Consider the following 19,939-nt stretch of genomic DNA (forward strand, 5'->3'; position numbering starts at 1 on the left):
GACTCTGATCTGAGTTCTTTCATGGAAGGATTTAGAGAAAAGCCAAATTTGTTTGAGTTCAAGAGGGAACGAGAGGAGAGGAAGGAGAGACAGAGAACATAGGAAACTCTCCTGTGGATGTTTTGCTGAAAGAGGTGCTTAGGAATGGGACGGTAACTGGAGGGAGATGTGAGCCGCAGGGGAGAATTGTGTGTGATGGGAAATATGACAGCATGTCTGGCGCTATTGGAAGTAATCCAGTACAGTGGAAAAACCAATGATGTGGGAAAGAGGGTCAATTTCTGGAATGATGTCTGAGTTGAGAAGGATGGACTGCTCTGGAACAGTTTTAAAAATTCATGCCATTACATTTTTTGAGCATATATCCAAAATATACATGCATATATTTTAAGTTTTTATTTATATGCTACTTTGATAGCATGGTACACGCATTTCAAAGCATATATAAAATTCTAACCAAACCCTTGGAGAAAAGCCACGTAAATAGAAGGCCCAGTATTTTCTCTTATTCTTACACACATACCCCTTGAAATGCATGCACCTCACTTTGGGGTTCTTTCCATTAGACAATGTCACTGTTTGATGCTGACTTATCAAAAAGCGGTTGGAAGGAAAGAGCTTGGTCTTTCAGATTTGAGAATCTGAGTTTTACTTTTATCTTGTTTTCTGTCTGGGGAAGTGTTTTGACCTCAAGCAACCCCTTATGAAGAGCAATGACTTTAAATGTAGCACTTGAGATGATTTAGTTAAAAGATCTAATTCACAGGAAGGTTTTTCAAATGCTCCCAGAAGTTACTTTGGTCATAGGTAATGTCACAAAATGCAAAAAATACTCGGAAAGGAGAATCACCACATTTCAGTTTTTATTTGTTGATGTTGGCTGCTTTTTAGCCATACATCCTTCCCATGGCTTTCTGGAATCCATGACTGAAGGACAAATATGTACACCCCATCCTAGGTATAGGACTAAAACCTTTCGCCACATGATGGGAAGAGTGAGAAATGTATTCTATTTTTTTTTTCCTGTAGTTTCTGTGTAAAAAAACGTGGTTGCCAGCTAACAGGCAAACTTAAAAAATGTCCCCAGGTTGCAAAGAGTAAAGAGTATGAATGACAGGCACTGGAGCTTTTCCCAGAAGACATTGTCCCCTGGAAGATAGTTTTGCTAATTATGAGGCTGAAATTACCAGCACAAAAACACTCTGCTGTGCTTGGCTAATATAACATAATAAAACAATGGTGTCAAGTTGAAGCACTATGAAAGTCTTTAAGGAGGCCAAAGGAGTCCTTCCCACAGTCTCAGTGCAATCCCAGTTGTAAACTGAAGTCTCCAGGTACGTCAGAAAAGCACTCGAGTGCAGTCCTCATGTTCTCAGCGTGTGGATCTCCTCAGCCAGACGGAATGCTCCTAAATCAGCCTCTCCATCACTGGGGGTGGCATCATGCTCCACATCTCCACTCGAGAGCCCTCCTTTTCCTGACGGCTCGGGCTGTAGGTTCCCTGAGTTGCCCTTTTGTTGGAGGCGACAACAGAAGCAGCAATCGCCAGAAAGAGGATCAACAACAAGGCTAACGTCACGGAGCCGATGGCGGTGAAAATGTCCGAGATCAAGTCACCTGCCAACTAGAAGGAATGAAATAATTTTGATGTGAATTATAGTACAAAGGACACTGGAACTGCCCTGGAATGAAAACCAACCAGAGCACTGGTGCCACTCAGGACGGTAAAAAGACCAACGTCCTAAATCCCAGATCATGTGGAAATGACTATGTATCTAGCATCTCAGGTCTAGAGTCAGAAGATGTGGCATGAAACGGCTCCTGTGTTTACTCTGTGTCTTAATCTCAGTGACTGAGATCATTCGTGTGACATCAAGTGCAGAGGACGAACCCACAGGTATATTTGTAAAATAGTTCTACCTCTATAGAAACATGTTATTCACAATCTCTTGCCTCCTTTGCCAAAAGTTCTGATTTTAGACTGAAAGAACGGTTGTTTTACAAGAAAATTTTGTTTTACTGAAAAATGGTTGTTTTTTGGGTAAAGGAAGCAAATTAAATTAGTTGCATCTCATGGGAAAGATCCCAGAATAGAGAATGCTCAGCTGTGCACTAGTCTCGCAGGTGATTTCCACAGTCGGCCCTTTGATTTGGATTCAATGTGACAAATTGAATGGTTGTGAAAACACATGAGCTCGATGTTGAACCAAACATCTCGAAACAGAAACCAGTGGAGCCCTGTCAGGAGGAGCTGGATCCAGGACACCCAGGGGTGCTGTACACAGTAGTTTGTTTAATGTTGATTCCAATGTGTTTGCCTAGCGCTTTTCAGCAATGGGTAACGTGAAACTGTGATTTCATTGCACAGAAATTTTAAAGACAGGAAGCAGTCACTATTTGAATGTTTTTACTGGTTTTCAAAGAAATATTTCTGTCAGAGTAAAAGCAGCAGTAAGATAGTTTATCTTCTCATTTAGCTTTCTGCGTGACCCGTCACTCATTACCCAACCAATCTACTCTTACAGGTGGAATCTTGGCTGGTTTAACATCCTATGAAATTTTAAATATCTTTGCTCTCCGTAGAGTTTTTCTTCTTGTTCACTGTGCCTTAGTTTAAACCATTACATAATTAATATAATATTACCTTTCTTCATAATGTTGTCTTGGGTGTACTCACTATAAGCCCTGTTCAAATATGGCTCATTAGTTTATTCATTCATTCAACAATACTTATTGATTATCTCCTATGGACATTTTTGCTGAGGTAGGAAACAAAAATACAAAGATAAATCAAAGTTTGGAATCTGGAACTCAGATTCTGGGGATGGGAAAAGAGGAGGACACACACACATAAATAATCACAACACATTATAAATACATGTTATGATAGTGTCATAACTGAACTGCAATGGAGTGTAGGTGGAGCAATGTTGGAATGAGGCATGTGATGGTTCTTTGGAGGTTGAGTGGACATTCAGATATTTCAAGCAGGAAATTCTACCTGGCTGAAACAATTTGAAATAAAAAAGGGCCAAGGGATATAAAAGTCCTTAGAGTGTGGGGAAATAGAAAGAAATCCAGTGTGACCAAAGGTATGGTCCATGAATGTGGTATGTTTGAATTGGGAAAGGATTTTAAAAGTTGGGAAGATACAGAACTATAAAGTAGATTAATCTTGCTGAGAAATTGGAAAGACATGCTAAAATTCAGACTTTGTCCTATAGTCAGTGGGGAGCTGCTGAAAAGTTGATGCAAGAGCATGATACAATCAGATCTGTATCTCATTAATTTGGTAACAGGGTGGAGGATGGGTGACACTGAAGGTGGGGAAGAAGCTGGAGGTAGAGAAAAACAGCAGTTTATTTCATTAGTCATGATAAGAGTTGACCTAGGTCTAAATTTACCAATAGAGTGAGAATTGAAGGAGAAAATGGTTGAGAGATATATCTGAGTTAGAGGTCACTCCATGTCAGATTGTATGAGGTTGGGGAGCAGCAGAGGAAAGATAATGATGGCTGATGCTTCCACATTAGGTGACCGCGTGCACTGGGATATCATTAATTGGGGGAGAAGAAACAGGTTTGTGTAGGAAGACTACGAATTCAGTTTGGGAAAAAAGCTTGTTTCAGTGCCTGGAAGACATTCAGGTATATCGTGCTATTAGACAGTTAGAACTAATTATTTCCCCCTCTCCACTTTCACATGACTGTGGAAAATTCTGAGTCATCACAACGTTTCATCCTCCAGTTATTGGAGCTTTAGGAGTACAGCATATTGAGTTTCCTAGAATTTGGTAGTTTTTGAGAAAAAGAGTTTACCTCAACTAGAGGGTGAGTTCTCTAGCCGTGCTGTGTGGCCATCATTTTGTAAGTAACTCCATCTTTCATCTGTAAAGAAAACTGTGGTATGGGAAAACTGAATAGAGCCATAGACTTGACCTTGAAGTGTCAAAAGTCTGGCACTCAGAAGGGCAGATGGAATCTGACCAGCAAAAACCATTGGTATCATCTAGGGACCTTTAGATAATGTCCAGTCTTGTTCCTGGATGTGGACTTAGTCTGTCCAGTAAATTGTGTCATCTTCAGGAGTAAAAGGCTGTTCTCCTGGATGAGTGAGTTGAGAGTGTCCACACTCACAAGGAGAACTGAGAAATCACTTGGTTTGTCTGTTTTCTGAACTATTCTGGGCTCTTCTCATCTGGTCTGAGAATTATTACACTGGTGAAGCGAAAACATAGACCCTCTCATATGCTGCCTTGTAACTAGAAAGGGAGAAGGAACCATTGGTGTAGGCTCTGTGTCCTTGTTAGCATCACAAAGAGAACCAGAGAGCTGATCCGCTTCATATATCTTGTGACCTGTGAGGAACCAGGACTCTTGTCTACACCAGCTCCACTGTTCTCAGAAATGTAGTGAGAAGGAAAGAGCAGATTCAAGTTCTGAGAGGCTTCCACTCCTGGCTGTGTGATGAAGTGGTTAAGGCTCAGCCGATGGAGGCAGAGTCCTGGGTTTGATTCACAGCTCTGCCACTCACGTGTGTGAACACCAGCAAGTTACTTCCCTTCTCAGAGACTCATATCCATCACCTATAAAACTGGATAATAATATCTCCTTCAAAGGGTGGAAGTCATGAAACACAATGGATGCGAAAGACACAAGCCATGGGCTAAAGCTAGTTCCCAACACACGAAAATATCAGAAGCCATTAATATGCCATTTATCATCATCCCTAAACCTGTTTACTTACAAAAGATAAGCCAGAACTCCCTCAATACCTTGCAGTATGACCAAGGGAGCCAACCTACAAACCTAATATTACAAATCTAAGCTTCAGATAAAGTTTTTGATGAAACAGTTCGCCCAACTATATCAAATAGGGCATGTCATTAAGCTTTGGAGTAAGGCTGAACGAGTAGGGTTTTGAAATCCCCTCTTGAGGGCCCTTTGCTTTTGAATTCCCATGGTTGAAAGGCCTTTTTTTTTGCTCTGCTATTCTTCAACTGTGCTTAAAATACCCAGCACGGGAATGGATCTTTTGATAACGGAAACTGCTGTGACACATGAACTGATAGAGGCCTCCAAGGGCGGGACTGTCCTGAAAAACAGCATGGATTTGAGGCCAGAAGTGTTTGGATGGGTTAGACTTCTAACACTGCACTTTTGAAGAATCTTTTCCTGAAAAGACATACCCCAAATTAATTAAAAATTTCATGTAAAATTATCTTTTTAAAAAATGGCTTATACTGCGATCGGTATGGTTACTATGTTCACATCTTTTTTAAATGTACATGTTACATGTGATTAAAGTAAACTGCGATTACATTGAACTCTGTATCTGCAGAATAAAATCAGTAGGTGTTTCATTTATTTTTTTCCCCCAAAGAAGATTCATTCTGAAATATGGACTTGTTGTAGCCTATGTATGACCCAAGGCATGGTTACAATCCAGCATTCTGAGGTGAAACTGTTAAAACTTATTTTGAACCTTCTTACCTGAGAGGATGCTGGAATGTACTGGAACCATACATGAGCTTTTATTTTCTTAAATTACAGAAAAGGCATTTTATGCTGTGTTTCTTCTGAAGAGAGATTGGAAAGAGCATGTACTTGCTAAACAGACAGAAATGGGTTTGAATCCAGTTTTGCTGCTGGTGTTGTATACTTAAATATGGGAATTTAATAATTCCCATAAAATGAGGATAATAATTCTCATCTCTTAGCACTGTTCTGAGAATTGGCAGCATTCACGCATATATAGAGCTTCTCATGATGCGCAGGTGCAGACGGGAACTCAATCCTTGTTGTGGCTCTTGGTTTTTCTTATCCAGAGTGACCCTTCCCTGGCTGATTTCCTTGGTCCTGCTTGCGTTTCAGAACTCCTACCATCCACAGCCTACCCTTGTGAAATGTCAGCGCTCAGAGCCGAGCTTGGGGACAATTGAGGGACAGTCCGTTATCACCCTCACAGCGCTGAGGGGGAGCTGGCGATCTGGCCCATCAGGATCGGCTGTTCCCTCACTGATTGATTGCTGAGCAGTGAATCTAATTTGGAAAACACAAAGTGAGCTGGTTTGTCTGGAAAGAAAAAGAAATGGGACCATTTCTGTCCACAGCATCAGGATGTGCCTGTCATAATATTTAGGGCTGACGACAGCATTCAGAAGAATGTGAAAACAATAAACACGTCGGAAGGAGCCCGGAAAAAATATGAAGCATTACAGGAGTTCTTGGGAAACTTAACGTCACATTTCCGAGTTGAAGGAAGGGAAAATGTGAAAGCTTTGACTTAAAGTGAGGAAATTCAAGGACTGATGCTCCAGGTACCACCTTAGGTCCTTCTTTCTCTCGTGCCTGAGTTTTGTGAAATCAACAGGAGTGTGTTTGTGGTTAGAAGTGGCGGCAATGTTGGGGTTAAAGATTGGCTCCTGGGAAACACTACTGTAGAGTGAATTACTTCAAATCCTTCTCAGAATTTCATTGTATCAGTTATATAGAAACATGTGAGGACAGTTTAAGATGGGAAGTTACAATGTATGAACGTGCCAGTTAATTATAGGTTACATTCCAGCTTCAATATGTGAGTTTCTGAAACTAGTTTGTGTGTGTGTGTATTTAGTGTTAACACAAGTAGCTAACTAAGACTATTATGAACTATTATAAGAATTAGTGATCAATGGAAAGCTTACTTTAAAGATGTTGTGTTTTTAAAACGAATTAGAATATTTGTCTTCCATCTGTATATTTAAAGCAAAATGAGGACACCTTTTTAACTATCATGCCACAAATTATGAAAAAAAAGAGAGAGAAATATTCTATATTTGAGACTGAGGAGAGCGGTTCTTGTGAATTACTGTTGTTACAAGTAGGTCTTCAGTTTGGTGGATGGTGAAAACCTCCCGCACAGACCTGAGTCCTTGAATTCTATCTTATCAGTGAATTGCTAGAAACAGCCGTTTCCATAGCAATACTGAATATGTGCCAGAACCCTGTTTTTAAAATTAATATCACGATGGCAGCCAATTTTCAACCATAAATACACTGTCCACTTTACAGTTATTAGGGGGAAAATAGGGTCTTGAAAAGCCAAAACACAGGACGTGGGAAGTGTTGTGGCACAATGAGGGGCGATTCAGGCAGATGCTCCTTTTGCCGAATGAAAGGCTTAGCTATGTGAAGACCTGGAGGGTATCCCAGAGCCCCAGCACCTGTTCCTCAGAGCAGCAGCCAGCTAGCCGGGAGCAGAGGAGGGAGGGGGTGTCTGAACTGCAAGCCGAGTAGCATTTTCTCCTTGGCACTGCCCCATCTCTTCATCCACTGCTCTGCTTCTTCCAGAAAGCAGCCAGGCTCTCACCGAGATGGCTGAGAACCAAGCGATGGTGGGCTCTGGCCCCTCCCAGGGCTGTGTAAGACTGTCCTAAGCCGTGTTTGAAGGCCGTCACTCAAAAAAGAGGGATTCCAACTTAAAGTCTTCCACACTAATGCTCATCAGAGAATTACAGTTTCTTAGAACAATACTGACCGGGGGCCATCATGATAGCTAGGGATGGAAAAACCGGGCTGAGATGGGACAATTCAGCGTCCACAGCCCTGGATGATGCTGTCCTTGGACCCTTCCAAAATGAATTTCCCCATCAGGCCCCAGTGAAGAGGCTGGAATAGCTACTGTGGAAATTTGGTGTGGATGGATGGGAGATAAATGAGAAAGAGAAACTGGATCCAGCATAAGGCTACGTATTTGGAATTCTAGCTCTAGCTGAAACCATCTTTGTCTTTTGTACATCACCCCAAGCAAGACGTGTCCTCCTGTGGATCTTTAGGGAAAGAGCTCAATTATCCTGAGATTTGAGAAGTGCTGTGACATTGGTCATAAAAGGACATATTTATTCCTGCATTCAACAAATAGTGATTGAACACGCACTCTGCATGTGCAATACCAGCTGGAAATACAGAGGCGAGCGAAACCCTTCCCGCCCCTGCTGGTCTAGGCGTTGTCTCTGTAATTCTTGCCCTGATGTCTCACAGCCTCTTTCCCACTTAGGATGCCAGATTTGAGGCAGCAGCCTGGATGCAGCTAAAAGTTTGGAGACACTGCTTTCGTATTTTTCTCTCCTTAAGCAGGTGGTGTAAGTGATATAATTGTTTTCCTTGGAACCCAAGGCCTTTTGAGTAAAAATTCTCTCTCTCTTTGTCTCATACAAGAACCAAACCCTGGTAGCCCAAACTCAGGATTTTGTTATGCTTTTGTAAATTTATTGTTTAGAGATAATAGCTACCATTTCTGCCGACACTGGCTCGGAGGTTTACCAGATGTTGTACACACAGAAACTATTTTAATTCTCCTAAGAACCCAGGGAGAGATGATCCCTTCCTGCCACCTTCTCAGGGAGGGCTTCCCCATCATCCTCTTTAATTGCAATCAGCTTGCTTTATCCCCTGCACGTAGCGCCCTGTGACGCTCTGTGGAGTTCACATGTGTCTCCCCCACTGTCACGGAAGCTCCATCAAGGTGTGCATGCCTGCCTTCCTTGCTCCTGGCTAGCACATGGAACAGCATCTGTCTCAGAGACATTGCAATGACCGCTATTTGACAGAAGGCAGTTAGAAGTTAAAGAGTTTGTCCAGCAGCACACAGTGAGTGAGAGACTTTATCCACAGGGAACTTCTCCCTCTTGGGATTCTTACTGAATACAAACCTCAGCAAGTGTTGGACAGAGGAGCTGAAGCTGCCTGCTCCTCCGCCCTCTGAAGGCATGTGCCATGTCTGAGGTGCTTCCGGCAGCCATTGGTGGGCAGATAAGGAACCACATGATCGAAGAGCCAAGTGGCCATGAAGACAGTTGGATGTTATTGCCTTTTGTGACGCCAGCCGCAAACAATCTGTCTGTTTTTACCATTCCCTTCCCCTTATAGCCAGAGTGGACAGGTCATCAGGTGACACAAGCAGGAGCTGCTAGAGATGATTAAAAAAAATACAAGCAGTAGCCAAGTACTCTTTTCTACACATGAAACATTATTTTTGTCTCTGTTAAGTGAACCACTGGACATTATCTTGGCCCATTTTGGTCTCAGACAGTCCTATTTCCTTCCCCTTTTCTTTTCTTCTCTTTCTTTCTTCATTCTGTAAAACAGTGGTTGCTGACTGAAGACTCAAAGTGTAATCATACAGCCCTAGGAATCACTGACACCTGTCGTTTGTCAGTCCCGAATGTCCTTTCCCTCATCATTGCTCTGCACTTGGATCCGTTCATGACCAAGTCCCTGCCATTCTCTTCTGCATTCCCGTGGTCTCAACCTGGGTTAAGACACTAACTGTCCTTTACCTGGGTAATTAAACTGCCCTCTAGCCATTCTCTCTTCCCATAGAATCAACATCGTCCAGTCAGCCCTACAACCCTTGCTTACCTGGCTTGGAAGCCCATGGATGCTAACTATATCAAATCTACCCATATCAAACCTAAATTGCTAAGTTTCAAGTCAAAGCCTTTTATTGTATTAATGTGCCTCCATTTCCTTGTGAAGTTTATCCTCAGTTACAGCATAATTAGGACACTGCATTCCAGCAAAGTAACTCTCTTCACCTGCCCCTTCTCAAACAGGACTCCTCTGCTCCTGCCAACGCTGCTTCTCTGTGTTGACACATGCCAGTGATTCAATCGAAGGCCCAGTGTCTCCTCTATAGCAATGCCCACAGCTCCCACACGGCTCGTAGTGCTGCTCTCACTCAGTGTGTATTGGGCCAAATTCTACTCCTCCCGTTAGGACTACAAGGAATAGAGTATCTGTTTCCTATGGAACCTTCCAGTAATACAAAGTGCAGTGCTTTCCACAAAGGGGTTGATCACTTGTTATTGACTCACACCCTTGTAATGCTCATGGCTCTGGTTAATGCATTATTAAATCCTTCTCAGTCATAAGAAGAGTTCTATGTAGCCCAGAAAGTTTATTGGCGGTGAAATTCACTCACTCATTTGTTCATACATTCATTCACTCAGTAAATTTTTACTGAATACCTTCAAAGTTTCAGGCAGCATATGAGGTCTTGGACATATGGAATTTAAGGGCATAATCATTGTCTTTAAAAAATTCACTATTTGTGGTGGTGCCTGGGGGTTGGGGTAGCTGTATAAGCACCCACAGTCCCATGAGAGTGGTGCTATGTTAGAGGTGAGTGCAAAGGAAAGAGAAGGAGGAAGGGAGGTGGACTTCACCACATCCCTTATGTTTCTCTAAGGAAGTGGCTGGGAGAATGAGGTAAAGAAAGGTGTTGAAGGTGGAAGGAACACCATGATCCAGTGGCAGGAGAACGAGAAGCGTGACTGGTGCTGGGACGTTTCCTGCCTGCCTGAGGAGTTCGAGGGAGGGGTAAGTGCTTACAGAGAGCCACAAATGGAGAAGACGTAGAAAGGGGAGTAGCAGCTCCTTTGTCGGGAAAGCATTTACCCACCCTGGGCATGTGACCCACCTAGGTACCATTCCAGGAAGCTCTCTTTCCTCGCACTCCCATGAGCAATCACATGAGCAAGTTCATGCATATTCTCTGCTGGTTCTTTCCTGGCACACACGACCCATACCCCTTATTAGAAATGTATCAGCTTCAAATTTTTAGTTCTCTTTCTATTAATATACCGAGTCCTCTACCATCCTGGCTTTTGTAGGGCAGAAAAGGATTTGAATTTCTTTATGCCCCATCACTGCCATAGTCTATAGATTTTAGAAGGTGATTGATAAATGTGTTGATTAATTTTATACATAATTTCAAAAGCAAGAGAATATTCAGCAAATGTGTTAAAAAGGCAGGGGGACTTTTGAGACTAAAAGATACTAAAAAGACCTGACAACCAACAATTAAATGCAATTGATTGTATCCTGGATTTTAAAAAATCTGTAAATGACATTATTGGGACAATTGGAGAAATTTGAACATGGGATGATAATAAGTTTCTTGAGTGTAACACTAGTATTGTGGTTGAGGAAGGAAGTCCTTTTTCAGAGATACTTGCTGAAATATTTAGTGATAAAGTGTTATAATGTCTGCAAAATACTTTCTAAAGATACAGCAAAAAATGGATGTATGTAGATAGACGTAAGCTAAGGTAGCAAAATCTTAAAAAATTGATAAAGCTGAGTGAAGAGCATACATGTGTTCATTGTACTAGTTTTTTTTTTTTTTTTGGAATTTCTTTAAGCTTCAATTTTTTCCACAAAGAAAAACTTGGAAAAGTAATATTTTTAAAAATGATTTTTATAAATTAAAATAATTCCTGTAAACCCCAAATTAGCAGATCTTGCTTCTTCCACTCTCCCTTCCTCTGCAATTCCAGATTTTGCTGATTTCTCTGTCTTCCGTGATTTCATTGTCCAGTAAATCTTGTTCCCATGGTCTTATCTCCTCTACTAGACATTGAGATATTCATGGATCACATCAAATGTTAGTTTCCTCATATATTTGGTCCTAACCCTGCCTGCTAGTGCCTCACACACTGCCAGATACGCAGTGGGTGTCCACGGACGTTCTCATGGTCTACTGGCATCATCATCCTTGACCTAAAAGCTGTACCTTGGCTCTATTCTCACTCAGATTTCTTTTTTCTTTCCAGCTTTCTTCACTCGGTCTAAAGCTGCTATTAATTCATTTTCACATTATTCAGGAAAAAGAATGCCGGATCCCCGACATCCTTATGGCTTATCACATATCCTTTGGGCAAAGGTAATCTAGTCTGTGTCATTGTATTTATTGCCCCCAAATCAAAACCAGTTGCCAAAGTAATGAAGGTCTATTGGTTTGTGTTGACTTAATCCATGTCAGAGGAGCTGTGGGGGCATATAAGGATAATTTGACCAGCAAAAGGAAAGCCATAAAAATGATCAAAAAGCCAATAGATATGCTGAGAACACCAAGCTTATTTTACTGAGGATTTATGGCCAACTTATCAGAAAATTATTTGGTCCAAGTCTACACTCAAATAAGTCCCTCAGTAATTCAGCAAAGATTCCAGCCTCTGAAAAAAAATAGCCTCTATAATGAGATACCCTAGTAACCCCTAACTTGCAGCACATGCAGTTTAATTTTCAACAGTTGTGGGACTGCAGTAAATCCAGCTTTTGAATAACTAGTTCCACTTATACCTCAGATCTGCATTAAATTACCAGAGCATGAAGGGCCCACTGCATCGGCCCTCCTGACATACTTGCATAAGTGTTTATTAATCAAATAGAGCTTAAATGTCCGACATACCCCAGATGGCAGCAGTGCCAACTCCCGCTGTGTTTCAGCAGAAGAGAATACTGAATTGCTAGGCTCTGCCACGCTGTGTCAGTTGTACCCCAACCCTGGAGGTTGTATTTTATTGACCAGACTCAAATTGGCTTCCCCTCGTGTAGGTGATAAAGGGTGGCATCAAGTCACCCACGTAAAATATATTACTTTAACTTTGACAGCTTGTCATTGAAGTCCTTGTTTATATAATCTATTGTGCCATTTACTAGATTCTTATTTTAAAAAGCAAACGTAGAAATAAAAACTCTTTCTTCCAGTGTTTCATTGATGAATGTCTATACCCTGCACCTTCTCTTAAATAATCTCAGAAGTAGCTATTTCTATTGTCACTGTCAGTTTACATCAAATTATCAGAACTTCAGTTTCAAAGTCTGCCTCGTGGAAGATGAAAGACACATAGCATGCTTTAATGGGAATCCTTCCACTGCACAGCCTTCTTTCTTCCAAATAGCTTGAGACTTGGTTTGTCTAAACAGAGAAGGATCCTGCAATGCTGAGGGTGGTCAGATCCCAAATGAACATTACTAAAAGCTATGAGCTTGTCGCAACTGAAAACCCCAAGGCATCTTACAACCAGCAAGGATGGAACTTCATGTTGTGGGGATTTATTAAAATAGTATTTAGTTTTAGAACTAAAGACTTCTTTCAGAAGTCAGGCTTTGAAATTCCAAATAAGCCATTTGGTAAAAGTCTATGGGTTTTAAAGTTGGCAGGATTGAAAAAACAAAACAAAAACCTTATGTCTGACTTTGCTAACTGTCCACTTTAATGCCCAAAAACACAACTGGGGAAAAGGACATGTTTACATTAGTATGGAGGAATGTAAAGCATTCCATCTTGGAGGGACAAAAATAAAGGCTAACAGCATTTTCCTATTAGTTTAAAAATACCACTGAACTAAAATTTCCCTATCTGTATGTATAAATTTAGCATAGAATTTAACGGCCTACTATAAAATTAGATCAGAAAATATAGCTGAGATAGTTATTTCTCCTTCAGATCTCTAAGTCCATGTACAAGGTAATCATGATATTTACAATGTCTGCATTGCCTTTTGAAATAATAGTTTGGGAGACCCTTGCCCGAGAAAAGACGAGACTTAGAAGTGCCAAGAACTCTGCTCCTTTCCTACCAAAGGCTCAAAGGACGAATCACATAAAAAGTCCTCTTGCCCTTTTGCCACAGACTAACTTTGATGACTGTTTTCATAAGGTGAAGATCAGATTCTCTGTTTCTGACCCAGTTCAGAGACCTATTTAAGAAGAAATGAGATAACCCAGCTAATGCGTTTAATTATACTTCCGTTCTATAATTTGCTATTGATACCCTCAAAATGTAAGTTCTTTTCTCTGGATAATCTTTGTTGATTACTGCATTTTCTCATATTCTGTGTCGTATGGATGCTTGAATTATTTATATTCCTTTTTTCCCCTGATTTTTGAAGTAATTGCTGAAAGACTATTCCCCTTACTAACTTCAATAATCGGAAACACAGGAAAATTTTGTTTTCTAAACTCCCAAAGAGACTTAGAACTGAGAATTCAAACTGTAAACTAAGCCTCTTCAATGTGGTGGGCAGTACAACTTCTTTTTCCCATACCCCAGAATAACATTCCTCTCTCCTCCTCTTGTAAGAAAAAACATTTCCCTCCGGTCTATAATTTTTCTATTCAATCTCCATTTAGATTACTTGTCCTCAGGGATACGGCTGTGCTAAGAGCCTTAGGAAGAAAACCACGATTAGTCACCAGGCTTGCAAAATCCTCCCCAATTCTGTTTATGGGGATTGATGCCAAATCTCCCAATGTGCTCAGTGCTGGTGTTCTTTTCAGGGTCATTCTGCTTGCTCAGCACAGATTAAACACACAGCCTCGCTATTTCCAGTGTTGTGAGGAGACACATTTACATTCCACTGACAGCGTGGAGTGTAAAAGGGAGCCATCTGCTGAGATTTCACAACACAAGGGGCAGCTACAACTTCAAGAAGAGACGAGGAGTTCAACTCAGTCCGAGCGCTCCTCTCTGTGTGGCAGACCTGGGGAGAAATCTCCTCCACATTAAAAGGCATTTTTTTTCTTAAGTGGTCCTAGAAGTTGGTCCTTCAGCCAATAGCGTCATTGTTCCCTTTTATTAAAGTTTCTTCACTACTATTTTTAAGGCTCCTTTCCTAGTCTCAGGAACCTGGAATAAAGATACTATTTCTACTACAGAGATCACAGCTAGATCTTTGATTATTTGCGTGTCTTCCTAGGCAATTAATCTTTTCGATATTTAGTTAATTTTCCACAATGAGACTATCTGTAAATACTTTGAAACTAAAAGGTGGTACATAGGGAAAAAGATAAAGTAATTAAAATCTGAAAGTTTAATGTGTCCGTGGCATTTTACGTGCCATCTCATTTTAATCTTCATGACAATCTAATGATACAGAGGTGATTGCCCTTATTGAGAAGATGAATTAAGCAATTTGGCCAAAATCACACAGCTAGTTAGCAACAGACCCGTATCCATATTGTCAGAGCTTGTTCAGTTATGCACAGATGCATCCTAGGTAGGGCGTTATATAGATATAACCACAAATCTACCCTTAACTCCTCCTAGGTTACCCTTCTTTGACATATTTACACATTGAGAGGTGTGACTAACAAGGGTTATTTTATATTTCAAGTCTCTCGCTATGTGTAGTGCTTACAAAACCAGCCAGGCTTCTCTGCTCATCGATGTTTGTTTAACATTTTTAAGGACTTTGCATGTGAGAGTAAGCTTCAATAAAGTAGGCTGATGGGTGGAAAGGTTTTGTTTGTGAGCTCTAGGAAGGTGCCTGGCACGCAGTAGGTGTCTGGGAGGTGGGCTGTCTCTATAAACAGTGCCCGCATAGATGCTGAAAAGTTCAGCAGGAGAACAAAGAAAAGACCCATAATTCACAACTTTCAGTCCCATGCTTTTAACACCCCAGCATGTCTCTCAAGAAATAAAACAACTAAACAACGCAGAAAATCTCCCAGGGTTGTTGCTTGTATAAAACAGCCGTGTGCTCCCGTCCAGTCTTAACACGATGTTACCAGACGATGATTAAGAAGGTAGCTGTTTCAGGGCTTCACAGTGTCAGGAAACAAGGTATCAAGCCCAACGACTCCCTTCTTAGGTGCAACACTTCGATTGCAGCCATGTATTGCTTCCAACTGTAAATATTAACGGCGAAGAAAAGAGAGAGCTCTTTATTGGCTCTGGGCTGCCTGAGCTCAGCATATTACATGGCACTCTGGCATTATTTGCTGAGACATAGATAATTGTACTTCTTGTTAACAAGTTTCCATGTATTTTTTACTCCATCAGCAGGTTCTTGAATCAATGCCTGGATTAGGTTTGACTAACATCAGCACAATTTGACTTTGATGGAAAGTTTGAAATTTATAGTTAAAAACTGTACATCCATTTGCTAATTTCCAAGTGCAAGCAGCTGGTTCTTTTGGATCCCATAGTCTTTATGCCCGGTTCCCCAAACCACATGAGTTCTTTTGCCTCTGACTGGAAGAAGGAGACCATAATGTTTTAAGGACGCTGGGGAACATTTAGGAGCAAATAAGGAGGCCTTTCCCACTTCACCCATTGCCCAAGGATTTAAGGTTTCCACCAGCATGGGAGAACGGCAGAGCTGTTTTTATATTCCTTTTGAGACACTAAGTTTCAAAACCATTATATAGGAACTCCTATTTTCTTGCAGACGTAAGAAAAAAAATGGCCTCAATATTATTTATGTGTAAACGTGCACACATATTTCACTCCATATAAAGTATATATAGTCCCTAACACACACTTAAGCTGTCTCATTGCAATGGCACATTACTACCTATAAAAAGTCTGATGCAAAAAGGTTTTCCTGCACCACCATGCAGAAAATCAAGGACAGTGTTACATGTGTATAAGATCGTATACAGTCTAACTACTGTTATTTATAAGAATATACTTTTAATTTATGTAGCAAAAATTCTAATTGGTGTATTCTTAGCCATGGACACTTACATTCATGGCATACTATACTTTTGTCTTAATGTATGATTTCAAGATCCTATATTTATTTCGAGGTCTTCTTCTGTGTTTGGAAAGTTGTATTCAAACAGAATGTGCCATCTTTTTCCCTTCTGTCAACTTCAGAGTTCATGACATATTGTAAGTGCTCAGATTTTGGGGGACTGAATTGACAAATTAGACGGCATCGTAAAACCAATGCGAAAAGAAACTTTGACATAAATGATGGGCAGCTCCTGATAAACCCGGGTGAGACTTGGCACATTTGTCAGGGGGAGAGGAAGGTTTATAGATCCGTGCATCAGGCCCAATCTGGACCTCACTTTGAACTAAGAGGACTTAGTGGGAGCTTGTCATTATGATTGCAATCTGTGATCACTGGAATGAGAAAATCAGTGAGCAAATCCTTAAGAGCAAACTGAACCGAGGATGGTGCCCTTGTTACATCCCGCTCTGGCTAACAGTGCCATGTGAGTTAATACTCTTCCCTCACGGAATACTTTATTGAATGGGTAGCCACTCAAATGCTTTGCACCTACGTACATGCATATCACCTTCATGCGTCTCATAATGCAACCCAGGCTCCTTACATCCCAGAATGCCTCTTTACAAAGGTGCACATTTTCCTCTTCAACAGAGCAATGGCCTAAACTCCCCATCCACGATGGGAGTCCTGCAAAATACTCCACCATTTCTGTTTCAAGGCAGAAGACTAATTATACGCCATTACACAGAACCTGTAGCTCTTCAGCTCACCCTACAGGGTGAATGTGAAGCTCAAAGTCCTCACTTAGGGTTCTGCAAATAAATTTTTAACTCGGGTTGCTTATATTGGTTTCTATAATTCAAGAGCATATATATTGGTAATTAAGTGGCAATGGAGTTATAACAGCCCAAACATACACAACCTTTAACCAAAAGAAGATGCAAATTAGGATAATTTACATACTGCCAGCTGTGAATATCTTTAGCATTCACAGGACTTAACGGTAAAAATAAATAGATACCAGACCCCATTGTGTCCACAGAGCAGATTTTAAACTTTCTTTCCCGTTTACCTTCTTCCTTTGCTCCATGGAGCTGTTCTTCAAAAAATTCCACAGAGTTCCCCGGCTATAGTTTGTCTTGTGAAAAACTTGTGTTTTTGTAAAGTATTTGGAATGGTACCTATTTTAAACCCTCATTTTACAATTAAGAAGTGTTAACATTTCTAAAATTTTCAGTCTGCTTAAAAGGAATCTCCAAGTGTTGCATTTTACAAATTAGGAAACGGAAACCCCAGATTGCGAATTGGAGAAGAAAACAAGGATTTGAGGTTAGATGAACGGCATGACTCTGAGGAAGTCACTTTAACTAGGTTGGGCCTTAGTTTTCTCATCTGTAAAGTGGAAATAGCAGTACTATTTGGTTAGGATTAAGTGAGGGACAGAATGTTGGGGCATTTGATCATTAGGTGGATATAATTAGCTATCAGAGAAGGCACCATGAGAACCCTGGTCATCTGAGGCCTGAGCCAATGGGAGTCTTGTGCACCAGCTGCTAACTCCCTTCAGGCAGTTAATGGTCCACTCTCAGAACCTTCTGGTTTCTTTAGCTCTGAAGATAGGTTGCACTAACCACAAAATGTTCAAACCACTGCTCGATATGGGGTACAATTTACATTGATCTGTACAATGGAGACATTTATTAAAGTGAGCAAATATATTTCTTAATTTTATGTATTTTAAGATGATGAACCATAACAGGATCAGTCTACTGCCCCAAAGGCTCTTTGTTAGCCATGTGGATCCAGGGAATTTGCTCAATTTTCAGTCAAGGGAGACTTAATCTGATTATACTCAAACCTCCTCAGACCAAAACACGTCTTTGGTCCTTTGAGAAAAAAGGGGAGAGCGTCAGAGGCCTGAAAATCCTCAATTAATGAATAAGAACGTTAGAAAGATTCAAATGAAGTAAAAAAAAAAAGTGCTTAGAGCAAGACTTAGTAATAAAATCATGCCTAAGAAAACTCGTAATTAGCAGAAATCAAAAACTGGGTTAAAGAATATGTACCTTTAATAAGCCAGTTAAACTCTTTCACCCACAATCTGCTTAACAAAAACGTCCTGCCTGTACGCCAATATTGAAAAGAAGAATTTCTGGAACAAGGAGAAGCTTGTATTGGTTTGGGCTCCAATAGGAAAGAATAAGTCTAAAAACATCAGTTGTGGAGTTTTCATTAATCAAATAAAACCATCATTAAAGAAAGATGCTACTGTTTTTGGTATAAGGTCTCTTCTACTCAGAAAGTAAATGGCAGCTCACACTTAGTAACAACCTATAGGAATTCGTTTAGAGGAAAACATGGCACAGCCCTAAATCACAGAATTATGGAACCACTCTTCCTTCTCTGGCTAGATTTTAACAGAAGTGTAGGCAATTTACACTGTAATCTAGCCCTACCTGTAATCTATCCAATTTTATATCCCATTATTTCCCAGCATTCTTTGCCTGTTCCAGTCATCAGCTCTCTGTACTTGATGTCATCCACACTTTCACCCCCTCTCACATCTTGACTTATGACCTTTTTTCTCTCTTGAATGCTCTCCCATTTTCTGTCCTCTAATCTGTCTCATATTTCATGACCTAGCTTGATTCCCACATCCGCCATGAAAATGTCCCCTCTCGCAATAGCTCATAGCTACCAAACTTCTGTGAACTCAGACTGTGCTTTTACTCAGTAACATAAATTAGGGGTTAATTGTTTTCAATATATCTTGTAGTTTCCTTTTTTTCCCTCTAAAACAAGACTGTAGTTTTCTTGAAATTATTATAGTAGAGATTATATGTTATATTTCACAGACTCCCTGCTCTTTCCTCACTCCTTATGTCCTCCCTATTGTCAGACGCGTTGTAGAAACCAGTGTGTGGATGGAATGGTCACTTTGGGAAGATAAGCTCATTCTTTTCGGTGTAGAGGATAGCTCTGCACTGTCGTGGGACCTATGAAAGGGCAGAACACTGGGTTTCCTGCTGAGAGGCCCGAATGTCAGCTTGTCCCACCGGAGCAGTTACTGAAGACCAAGGTGTCTCCCAGGGAGGACGGATGGGCAGCAAGGAGGCAGGAGCGGACGGCACAATTACTCCAGGATCAGGTGAGTTTGGAAAGGGGAGAACATCTACAAACTTCTTTGTAAGGCTTTTCTGACAACCAGTTTTGTGAAAAATGATAAGCTTTGGTCTTATGAGTGGTGCTCTTGGGGCAAATACAGAAATTTCCATCCATGTCTCTGAGCTCCTGCGGCTGCCATAGGGCTTTTCCCCCTTATGAATGCTTCTCGCTCTTTCCTGGCTCTTCCTTTTCTTCTGGCACCACCTACTTCTCCTCAGCATATTTTCCTCTCTCATTGTGCGGGACTTCATCAACAGTCTGTCTGATGTTTATTATCTTTTTGGGCCAGTGCAATGTTTCCTTCCTTCTCTTGCATTTCTAAGCCTTGTTCAATGATCCCTATGGAAGTCTATGGCTCTGATGGTTTTCTCCCAGGTTTTCCTTATTAAACCCTCACAAATATCAAAATGCAGTTATACAAGGAAGGACTAATAACCAACCAAGGCAACAGAGGATTATAAACAAAATGTGGCACTTAGACTA

The 19,939-nt window shown here is 40.9% G+C and overlaps 1 protein-coding gene across 1 annotated transcript in view; it reads right to left on the minus strand.

The window, feature by feature from the left end:
* Window positions 1-383: 383 nt before the first annotated feature.
* CRB1 (crumbs cell polarity complex component 1) overlaps window positions 384-19,939 on the minus strand; it is a 199,063-nt gene continuing 179,507 nt past the window's right edge. Inside the window, exon 12 of the mRNA XM_014829037.3 lies at window positions 384-1,624. Coding sequence (XP_014684523.3) covers window positions 1,409-1,624 — 216 coding nt within the window. The 3' untranslated portion in view covers window positions 384-1,408. The remainder of the gene's footprint in view (window positions 1,625-19,939) is intronic.

Source organism: Equus asinus, chromosome 30 (genome assembly GCF_041296235.1).
Source record: "Equus asinus isolate D_3611 breed Donkey chromosome 30, EquAss-T2T_v2, whole genome shotgun sequence".
Lineage (NCBI taxonomy): Eukaryota > Metazoa > Chordata > Mammalia > Perissodactyla > Equidae > Equus > Equus asinus.